This window comes from Echinops telfairi, unplaced genomic scaffold (genome assembly GCF_000313985.2).
Source record: "Echinops telfairi isolate 266 unplaced genomic scaffold, ASM31398v2 ScPeMD7_5592;HRSCAF=6446, whole genome shotgun sequence".
Classification (NCBI taxonomy): domain Eukaryota; kingdom Metazoa; phylum Chordata; class Mammalia; order Afrosoricida; family Tenrecidae; genus Echinops; species Echinops telfairi.
In genome coordinates this window covers 51449712-51461649 of record NW_022109491.1, presented here as the reverse complement: position 1 = coordinate 51461649, position 11938 = coordinate 51449712, and the positions used below count along the sequence as shown (strand labels likewise).

The 11938-nt window shown below is 39.7% G+C and overlaps 1 protein-coding gene across 2 annotated transcripts in view; it reads right to left on the bottom strand.

The window, feature by feature from the left end:
- NCAPD3 (non-SMC condensin II complex subunit D3) overlaps window positions 1–11938 on the bottom strand; it is a 76484-nt gene that overhangs the window by 23193 nt on the left and 41353 nt on the right. For both annotated transcript variants that reach the window (XM_045295362.1, XM_045295363.1), the window contains exons 18-21: window positions 10779–10893; window positions 10575–10682; window positions 8982–9220; window positions 7250–7329 (exon numbers count right to left, since the gene is read on the bottom strand). In XM_045295362.1, coding sequence (XP_045151297.1) covers window positions 7250–7329; window positions 8982–9220; window positions 10575–10682; window positions 10779–10893 — 542 coding nt within the window. The remainder of the gene's footprint in view (window positions 1–7249; window positions 7330–8981; window positions 9221–10574; window positions 10683–10778; window positions 10894–11938) is intronic.

Sequence of the window (11938 nt, the reverse complement as noted above, 5' to 3'; positions counted from 1 at the left end):
CCCTTTGGGGGGTGCTGAACAATCCAGGGGCTACAAAAGCTTTATTCGGGATTTGGAGCTGTAGTCCAAAAGTTTGGGGATTAAAAAATTTCAACAGTTCTTCAAAGCCTTAAAATCAATTAGAATTACTAGTCAGCGCTTCTCGCAACGTCTCCTTACTCTTAAGACAACAGGAACCAAGTATAATCATGCCTGGTAGTGTTGTGGGTTAGATATTGGGCTGTTACCTGCAAGGTTGGTGGCTTAACATCTACTAGGCACACCACAGAATGAGGCTGTCTACTTTTGTAAAGATTTAGTCATGGAAACCCTACACAGGGTCCATGAGTTGGAACTGGCACGATGGCAGTGGTTTTGGTTGTTGTTTGGATCTAGTGCTTATTTGATTGAAAGGATGGTGCAGGGCAGACAGTGTTTCATTCTGTTGTACATGTGGTTGCTATGAGTCAGAATGAAATCAGCAGTCTCTAATAATAACAACATACATATGGGTTTGTGGTTCAGTGCCATTGAAGTGGTTCCAAACCATAGCAACCCTCTGGCACAACTTCGTCCTCAAAGACACCTCCCTGCTTGTCAACACTCTAAAGAGGTTTTGTGCAGCAGATGCACCCAATGTAATGTGTCCTTTGATCTTTTGCCTGCTGCTTCCAGGAGCATTAATTGTGGATCCAAGCAAGAAGAAATCCTTGACTCCAACCTTCTCTCCATTTATTATTGTTACCTCTCAGTCCAGTTGTGTGGATTTTGTTTTTCTTTACATTGAGTTGTAAAGTATACCAAGGAAAAGGAAGATCAGCTAAATTTGAGTAATAATTATCTTGTTAAAAGAAACTTACTAAGTATTCAAGTCCAGGATCGTGAGGCCACAAAGGTTAGAAGAGACAATCCGTTTCCTTTTCCAGTTAACTAGGAAACACAAAAATCTATTTGATTATTTCTTAAGCCAAACCCCATTTTCAAGCACTTATCTGTTCAATAAAGGCCACTGCTGACGAATTCTTATTGCTGACCTATTCTCCAACACATCTCTATCTCAGATTAGGACTAAGGCTCAGACCTATTTGAATTCCATTTGAATTTAAAGTAATTTATTTATTTATCAAACATTTTATTGTGGTTTGGGTGAAAGTTTACAGAGCAAGTCAGTTTCCTGTTCTTTTGTTTCAGGACATTACAGATATAACTTGAAGATATTGTGGGTTCGATTCCAAATGATGGCAATAAAGTAAACATTGCAATAAAGCAATCAACAAATTCCTAGCTTCCCAGTGAATATAATAGTTATGCTCACATTATACTGTTGTCTACTAAGTGGGCAAAAGTATTATGAAAAAGTTTGTACTAGTGTGACTCACCCAAGTGTGACAGAGAAACAGGCTGTTGGAAAAGTGATGCCAATATACTTACTCAAAACAAGGTTGCTACAAATCTCCAATTTGTGAAAAACCATAGTACGTGCAAAATCCACTAAAGCACAGCACAATAAACGGGGGTATCCTCCTAGTTCAAATCACCTCACTGTAACAGCACTCTTCCCACGTCCTCCCTGGGTTCCCTGCTTCCATTCAGCTCTCTTTCTGGCCTTTGGAACTTAGTTTTTAGGCAAACACAGCTCTTTTGGTCTTGTATGGTTGACTGTTTCGAAAAGCATATTCCTCACAGGTGTTACTGTTCATTTCATATTCTACTAAAGTGGTCTCTGGGAGTGGTCTCTAGTTCTGAAGGGTGTCTCAGGGTCAGGGTCTGGGATATTCCATCAGTCTCCATCAGACCAGTAAGTCTGGGCAGTTGTATGAATTTAAATTTTATTCTACATTTCTCTCCCACTCTGTTCTGGGCTTTCTATTTTAATTCCAATCAGAGCAGTCAGGAGTGGCAGCCATGGCTCACATGGTCCATTAGTCCTCTGGACTAATTGCTTTCTTGAGTGCTTGATTTTTTTCACTCATCTTTGCTCAAAATAAGGATGAACCAATCATTGCATCTTAGAGGACCTGGCTCACAAGTTTTTAAAACCCCAGTGTTACTCACCAAAAGTAGAATGTAGAATACTGTCTTTAGGGACTAAGTTATGCCAATAGTTCCTCAAGGTTATGTCTCTAGCTCTCAAGCCCAGAGACCCAGTCCTTCAATGCTTGCTTACATTTGGTTAGAAGTATGAAAAACTTTGTGCTCTGTATGGTCTACTATGTACTTGGATATATTTGTAACACAAACAAATATGCACCTATAAATATCCTCTGCCAAATTTATATATGCCGACAGGCCATCACATACCTGTTCAGCTGACGTATCTACTTATAAAGTTTTGTTTGTTATTGTAATTTTCAGGTGTGCATATAATCGTATTTATTGCTTCTATACCTCTTAGTGTCTTCTTTTGCCCTGGCCATGTGCTGATTTTTCCCTAACAGTCGGTGCACTGCCTTTCCCGACTATCTGGCTAGTGATTTTCCTTTTCCCTCCCCCTGTCCCTGGTAACCATCAACAGAAGCTCCTTTCTCTACGCACACCTTTGTTGAGGGTGCACGACAATCTTCTGCACTATGCGGAGCCCTGGTGGCTCAGTGGGGTATGTATGCCCTGAGCTGGGAACCATGAAGTCAGAGATTTAAGCTCACCGGAATTGGAACTGACTCAATGGCAGTGAGTCTGGTTTCGAGTTACTTCACTCAGACTAATGTCTTCCACATTTAACCATTTTATGAGCTATTATAAGGATACGCCGTTATTCTTTAATATTACACTGTATTTCACTGGGTGTATGTACTATAGTTTGTTTATTCATTCTTCCAATGATGGGCCTTTAAGTTGTTTCCATCTCTTTGCTATTATGAATAATCCTACAATGAAATATATCTATTTATATATGTTATATGTAGATATAGTAAATATATCTATTTATCTGTGTCGCTGTTCTTATTTCTCGAGGCTATATACCTAGGGCCAATCAAAAGCAAACTCACAACCATTGAGTGTGTGCCGACTCGTAGCAACCTAGAGGACAAGGTAGAACTGCTGGCCCTGCGCGTTTCAAGACTGTAACTCTTTACAGGAGTAGAAAGCCCTCTTTCTCCCACAGGGCAACTGGTGGTTTCAGACTGCTGCCCTTGCAGCTAGCAGCCCAACATGTAACCACTATGCCGCCAAACTCAAACTCCAACCAAACTCACTGCCATCCATGCAGTGCCAACTCCTAGTGACCCTGCGGGACAGGGAGGAAGTGCCCGTGAGTTTCCCCCATGGCTCCCCGTATGTACCTAGTAAGGGAAGTGATTTCCCGCAGGCCTGATATCCTTGGCTAGTACCCAAAATCCAAGTCTTCCTTACGTTCCTTCTCACCTCTCCCACATCTCTAAACTGTTCCAGTCGTCCTTTCTCTGGCTTTAACTTCCCCTTACTCCATCCACCTCCATTCTTCCAGTGATGGGCCTTTAAGTTGTTTCCATCTCTTTGCTATTACGAATAATCCTACAATGGAAATGAGTATGCATATATCTATTTACCTATTTGAATCTTGCCAGTGTGATCTCTGTATTCCAGGTTTCATACAGGCAGCAAGCTCTGCAATCTGTAGTGAACTCTCAGAGCATTCTCGTCCTTATGCCAAATGAAAGCTGGCTTTCCTTTAAGGATACCGTGTAACCTCACGCCCACTCAAGGATAAGTCACTCTACCCTCCATGTTGTCCCACACTACGGAGACCAGGGCCATATGTTCCCAGGGGCCTGATGATACTTTCAGTCACTTACAACCATTCAAATGTTTACAGAGCATTTACTAAATTTCAAGCTTCTTACAGGTGAAAGTGCTCAGATGATAAAGTATGCTGGTGAGCCAATAGGGAAATGAGGAGAAGAGTAGGTAAAGTTGGCTACCAGATTAAAAAAAAAATTTTAAAGTAGCTACTCCACCTGTGTCATGTAAGCACACTCAGCCTTTCCTTCTGAAGTCTGCCTACATTATCCTCTACCACTTGGTGGCTTGTTCCTAGTGTTCCTCTCCATTCCAAATGCTGACATCACTCAGTGTCTAACGGTCATGACACGCATGTGGCGCACAACACTTCTGACACCCAATACTTCAGTTGGTTACTCGTTTCCCAACCCCTCCATCTCCATTGCATTTGTTCCACAATTGCAGTGCGCTCTCTAGAGCCACAATTCCTTCTCTTTCTCCCAAACGCAGCCATCTCAGCCTCTGCGGCTTTTCTATTTTAGTAGTTCATAATTTTAACTACTGTGTTGCTTTGAGACTCTGATCTTCTGCCGCCTGACACTTCTGCAGCATTTGCTCTATTAAAACTATAATAATAACCACTTGTGACTTAGATACCACTCTGTGACTCTGGTACAAGGTCACCACCTACTGGGAAAAAGGAAAAACATCATCATGTAATATTTTTTTTAACCCCTAAGTGTCTGGGGTTTATATGACCAATTAAAAATATCAGGCAAAGAAAAAAAAAATATATATATATATATATATCAGGCAGATTTTCAAATGCCAGAATCTTTAGGCAATCCACATGGTCCAAAAATAAATTCAATTGGCACTGCCACTATAGACTCTTGAAGTGTCTACACACTATAGACTCTTTTGAAGAGCTACACTATCAGATACATATGGAAAACTCAATATATTTAGTGTAGGCAAATAGGCCAAGCCTTTGGTCTGAAAACCGAGGTTGAAAAGATAAAATTGAACAATTTAAGTAGTAAGAAAACCACATAAGATTCGATACATTTGAATGATGTTGGAGAAAAATATTGACAAACCATAGACTACCAGGACAAACAAATCTGTCTTGGAAGTAACAGTCAGCAGGTTCTTAGACGTGAGGATGGTGAAACTCTGTTTCATATACTTTGTCCATGTTATCAGGAGAGAGTATTCCCCACAGAAGAACATCATGCTTGGTAAAATGGAAGGTCAGTAAAAAAAGGCAAGACCCTTGGCCAGATGCGTTAACACAATGGCTGTAACAAGGGGATCAAACATCAAAATAATTGTGAGAATGGCACATGACCAGGCAGTGTTTCGTCGTTTTACCTAGGGCAGCTGCTGTGAGTCAGAAATAACAGCAGAAGTACTCATGGCCTTACTATTACAAAGCATTTACTTCAGTATCCTCTTGATTTCTTTTGAAATCATGCTCTACCTACAGAACAGTTGGTGTTATTTACACATTGACCAATCCTTTTCAGCAAGCAAGCTGAAAAAAGAAAGGAACAGTATGGACATACATGCTCATCATCTGAACTCATTCTAAAGGACTTCTCAGTTTGCCTATTCCAGGGCCGCACACCATCTAAAGAGAAGCAGGAGGACTTTGTAAGTCAGTAGTACAGATGCACAGTCGGGGCACGAGGGGTACAGAGCTAGTTTGGTCCCCTTCCCAATTATATAAAGGAAAAGTTACAGCCCTGGTGTTTGTATTCTGGCTCTAGACAGTACTATTTAGGCAGTTAACCTTCTACTAGTTCATTATGTTAAAGACTTCCCCTTTGAAATTAGAGCCAATGAAAACGGAACAGAAATTCTCCCATGGAATCCTGAGTAAATAATGTGTGACCATATTTAGAACCAGAGGAGCTGTTATTAAAAGCTATTTATAAGACATGAACTCTGCAAAGGCCTCTTCTCGACTGGGTGGCTTTTACTACGGCAGTCAGCATTCTGTTCTCCAAGTACAGACTTGCTTGAAAAGAATGATTTCTATCCCAGAATCACATGAAGCAAATTCTGTCAGACAATTTATTAAATCCCTGAAAATATCTGTTTTAAATCGTACAGGTGGAATTGCTCAATCATAAGACAGTATATTTTTAGTTTGTTTGTTTTTAAGGAACTACCACACTGTTTTCCACAACCTCATACCATTTGCATTCCCACCAGCAGTGAAGAAAAGGCTCCAATTTCCCATCATCCTTGCCAACCTTTTTTTTTTTTCTTTTTAAATCTAATGTAGTGTAATAATGGGAATGTAATAATGACTCAATTTGACTGGGGTTTGCATGTCTCTGTTGGCCGATGCTGAGCATCTATCTTCACATGTGTTTGATTGCCATGTGAAATGTCTATTCAAGTCCTTTGTCCACTTTATGATTGGGCATTTGTCTTAATTTTTAAGCTGTCAATGGTTTACATATATTTGGTTATTTGATTCCTATTGGATATATGGTTTCTTGAAGATATTTTTCCATAGGTAACTTGTCTTTTCACTTTTTGGGTAAAATCTCTTGGTGAACTAAGTCTTTAATTTTTATAAGGACCCATTAATTTTGTCTTTTGCTCCTTCCCCACAGAAGGCCACTGGGCTGATCCTGATTCATAGCCTTTCCGAGGCTGTAAATCTTTCAGATAGCAGACAGCTTCTTTGAGTGTGCTGGTGGGTTTGAACCACTTATTTTTAGGTTAGTAGTCCAAAGCTTAGGAGCAGCTCTGGTGGCACAGTGGTTACAAGTGGGTTGCTAGCCACAAGGTCTACAGTTCAAAACCATCAGCTGCAATTTGGGAGAAAGATGGGGCTTTCTACCTGCATACAGTTACAGTCACAGAAACTCACAGGGGAAGTTCTACCCTGACCCATAGAGCCCCTATGAGTTGGCATCCGGTCAATGGTCGCAAGTTCGGTTTATGATCCAAAGCTTACCCAACAGCACCATGACCCAGCCGTTAAACATCTAGGTTAGGTATACTCCCAAAGGAATTGAGGCCAGAGATTCCAAAGGAAATGTTTATAGCAATATTTGGAAGAATCAAAGGGTGGAAACAACTATTTATCGAGAGAAAAATGTAATTCTACTCAGCCGGTTGGAGATTTGAAGTTTTGATACACACCACAGTATAGAATAAAGCTGAAAGACATGTTGAGTGAAATAAGCCAATCACATAAGCACAGATATTGTATGACCTCACTTAGCATAAAAAGATTGTTAGGAAGAGCAGAAAGTGTTAGCAATTTTGGGTAGATTCTTAATTTTTATGACATAAAATAAAGCTTTCTTGTGAAGCTTATTAATATTTTTAAATTAGCTTTTTTCCCCCCTGAGAATTTCCAAAGGCTCACTAGATCCTAAATAAGGCAGCTCTAAACCAATATGGTCGGGGTCACTGAGAGCCGGAATCAACTCAATAGCAGTAAGTTTCGTTTCTGGAAAGCACTGAGAAAGAAAAGAGATCCCAGCAGAGCGGAGACTCAGGAAAGCACGCAGTTGTCTGCCACTTGAGGGCAAGGCCTTACCTGGCGATATCTGGGTGTGAATCGGTGAGAGTGCTGACAAATCTGAAGAACAGAGAGTCCTTCCACTTCACAAACTCCTCCTGTACAAAGATAAACCAGTGTCTTTCAGAATGAAGCTTCACACATAAACCACAAATGTATTCAGTCAGATAACCAACTGCAATCTTTCTTTTATTGAACATCACACCGTCAGATATTCAGTCTGTCTGCAGCTCATTACTCAGCACTAACACCCCAACCATCTTGAAAACATGTACCATTTGTTAATCACCATAAACGGGGTAGTATGTGGACAGAACAGCATCAATTCCAGCTATTAGAAAAATGGCTCAATGCACACAGCTCATCTCCTGATATTAGGGTAAGTGAGTTATGCGACTCCCTTTCCCAATTATGGAAATATAGAGAAAGAAAACATTATAGCTGTAAGTTCTTGCATGTGGTTCCAGACAGTATTAATTACATCATTAACTATACATACATAAGTTTATGTATTGCTAGATAAGTTTATATATTATAAATTTATAATTTTATCATTAGTAAACTCATGGTAGAGGAAGCTATTATTAGAAACAGCCAAATTTTAAAAAAATTTTTTCTGTGCATATTTTGTATTTATTGTTGCTTCATATTTGCTTTTTCACTGTGTTTTGGGATTAACAGTAGTTCTTGATTTTACTGCAGAGGGAATAGCCTTCTCTTTTGTAAACTGTACTTTTTACATGTTGTTTAAGAAATTTCCCTGCTCTGAAAACTTAAAGATATCCTTCTACATGTTTTTAAAAAAATTATTTTATTGAGGGCTCGTACAATTCTTATCACAGTCCATACATACATCCATTGAGTCGAGCACATATGTACACCTGTTGCCCTCATCAATCTCAAAACATTTGCCCTCTACTTTAGCCCTCAATATCATTTGCTCATTTTCCCCCTCCCTCCTGAACCCTTCATAATTCATAAATTATTATAGTTTTGTCATAAGTTACACTGTCTGATGTCTCCCTCCGCCCTCTTTTCTGCTGTCCATCCCCCAGGGAGGAGGCTATACTTAGATTCTTGTAATTGGTTCCCCCCTTCTGCCCCACATTCCCTTCACCCTCCAGGCCTCGCCCCTCTCACCACTGGTCCTGAAGGAGTCATCTATCCTGGATTCCCTGTGTTTCAAGTTGCAATCTGTGCCAATGTACATCCTCTGGTTTTTATTTTTTTAAAGATCAAATATTTTTTACCCCTCACAAGAAGGCAAATAGAAATATTCAACAAAATAGGCAACAAAAATTTCAACATCAAAAATAGTAATGTTTTATGGAACTACATAATTCACTAATGTACTTAGCTTATCAATTACATATATCAATTATGTCTTAGCACACTCCCATGAGACAGACAGGGTAAATATTATGAGTCCCAATGTCAAGGACAGTGACAGAATTGGAACTGGAACTACTTGTCTTTGTCTGTGTCTTGGGATACATAGTGTTCTATTGCAAAAATTAAACATCACACTGTTTTACAGAATAACTGAACACCCAAAATGAATATGATTAAATAATGACCTGTTTATAAGGTTGAACTAAACATTAGAAGAGCAATAGTCTTCATCAGACATGAGGGCAACTATTTTTAGACTCTATTACACAGCTGCATACTCCCTAAATTACTTTCATATTCTTTAAATCAGAAGCAAGGAAGCGGGGTGGGAGTGGAATGGGGGTTGTCTAATTTTTACCTGTAAGAGATTGGTAAGTAAGATGAGCGTTTGCTTTCGGATGAATGGATCTGAGTCCTTCAGACATACGGAAATATTGGGAATATATCTGTCCACCATGACAGTATACCGGATGCAGAGATCACACATGACAATGATGACATTGTTGCGGACAGCCACGTCACTGCACACCTCGAGCTCCTGCACGAGAGTTGGGAAGCTCCTCTTTGCCAGGTCCTCGTGCTGTAAGCACAACTTGCCTGTCATAAAGAAAGCGCACTGTCTCGTTGATTCTGTTCCGTCCCAGGCCCACGTCCCCATTTTCTCCACACACACCTTGCTAGGGGTTTTATTTATTCTGAGTTAAAACACTGGGTAAGAGAATTTAAACAACAGAAAAATCGACGTGAGAAAGACTGCCCACTACAGGTCTCCGCAGCTGTAAATCTTTATAGGGGCATAAAGCCTTACCTTTCTTGGAAGGAAGGCCTGATGGTTTTGAACATTGACTTTGCAGTTCAGAGTCCGATGTGTAACCCCACTACACAACCAAGCTTCTGAATTAGCTATTAGGAAGTTCACAATACCTTAACAGAAAAGAACTCCCCTGGGAAGTTCAGGAGATATATTCTACAGGCTGTTCCTCCATTCTAATAAAACTACTTCCCTTTTAAAATCAATATTTCAATTTTGCAGTTATCTCTTTACCTGAAAAGTGACCAGCAATAAAGCAGATGGTGTTATTAATTTTGACTATACACGTACTCTATAGAAGCTTAATACTTTTTAAGGAATTTGAACTTTGGGCGTGGTAAGCAGGAAAGATTGCTCATCTTATTTATTTCTTGTTCATAAATTAGGAGAAGGAGGCTACTGAGTTCTATTTATATGTTTGTCATGTGGTCTGCGGCTGTATTGATCCTTAGTTGTAATTCTCGGATATTTTTTGAAATATCTGAAAAATAGCCATACTTATAAAATAGAGGTCAGTGTTTCAAAGATTAACAATATGAGTTTATGGAGAAATATTCTTAATAGCTGATCTACCAGTTCTGGAAAGTATCAAATAAGCCATCTTCTTTTATAAACTAAATTTCAAATTTAATTGCCCATTTTCAAAACTTAGTAGAGTGCCTCCCATATCGTTTTCAATGCTTATGTTTCATGCTGCTATATGAGCAGTTCTCAACCCATGGGTCGCCTGATTCATAACAGTAGCAAAATGACAGTTATGAAGTAGCAAAAATAATTTTACAGTGGGGAGTCCCCATCACACGAGGAGCCGTATGAAAGGGGTGCAGCATTAGGGAGGTGGAGAGCCACTGTGCTACATGATGAGAACAAAGACAAGGGCACAAGCAGCTATCACCATAACAGGTTAACATAATCCTGCCAAATATAGACAGTTCCTCCCTAGAGTGTGTTCCCTATTTGCTAGTAGGGGTTGACAGCACTCCATTACACCTGTAGAGCTGGGTGCTCACTGAAGAGTCCCATGAAACTCACAAGAGCTAGAGGACAAGTCTAACCCATTACCGTGGCTAGGCTTACTTAGACAAGAGTACATACGGAAATGGACAGCGGAAACCGCACTCTTCCCTCAGCTCACCTTACCTAAGGTGATGATTGCGTGTGCTCGAATCATGGGAGGCATGGCAGCGCCTCTGAACGGGGAAAGTAGTTGCGAGGCCGGACCTTCACTGCTACTCTGAGATGACGTCACTACAGAGAAAGAGGGAAAATGGGCATTTACCGTACCTCAAGTGTTAACACCGCCAAAGGACAGCACAGGGTAGAGTCGAATGTCAAGTGCCTTACGGTGATTTGCATCAGCAGAAGCGGCCAGAATGGACTGAATCAGAAGGAAGACTCGCTTCTCCACTTTGGCTGGACACAATTGGGCTATGTCTCCTAAAGTAAAAATGCATTTCACCTACAAAAAGAATTAATTTTGTTGTAAAAATAAGGCAAAATAATTAACTCTAGCTTGATTAAGAATATGTTGGAATAAGTTTTTGTTCCACCAATTGAAAGAGCTTTACTATTTTTATTTCATAAAAGTACATAGTAAAAATTAAAACAGCACTGGCATATATCTGAAATTAGGGTAATCATATAATCTTATCACCTAAATCTTGGCACCTTTGTAAACAGAACACACTCACTCACGGCCATCAAGTTTATTCCACTTCATAGCAACCTTATAGGAGAGGACAGGATTACCCGTCTGGGTCCTGGTCGGTAACTGCCTATGGGAGGAGAAAGCCTGGCTGGTGGATCTCAAATGCTGACCAATTCGTAAGCACTACAGCTCCCAGTGTTGTGAGCAATAAATAGTGCTATTAATAACTATGCTGTGAAAACAGAATTAAATTAGGATTCTCTTGGGCAAACTGGAAAAATAAGGGAGCTTCAGAATGTGGGAAAATGGGGGGAAATAATGTTTGTGAGAAAATTTCATTAGCTCGTAGTTCCATTTTTCCATAAAGTTTCTGAGGCCTCCTTGTACAGTCACCTACTTATAATATCACTGCCCAATTACTATTTTTGTACATAACTGCCTTTTTTCAAAGCATGCTTAGTTTGCAGTTTGAATGTATTATTTTTATTATTAGGTATCCTTTCTTGTCAATAAATAAATGTTCAATTAAAGAAATAAGTATGCCATTTAAAAACAATTAATATTACAACCTATTTAACTATTCCACCACGAAGGAACATGCATGTTTATTTCTAATCTTTTGTAGTTGTTTACATTAATTCTAATCAAATCAACATATTTCTATGTCTGGACACAGTTCTATTTCCTTAGAAGTGAAACCCAGGTGTGTTGGTCTGGGTAGACTAGAGAAACAAATCCATATGTGTATAAAAATGAGCTTTATATATAAGAGCAACTGTACATTAAGAAAACATCCCAGCCTAGTCCAGACCAAGTCCATGAGTCCGCTATTAGCCCATATGTCCGATACCAATCT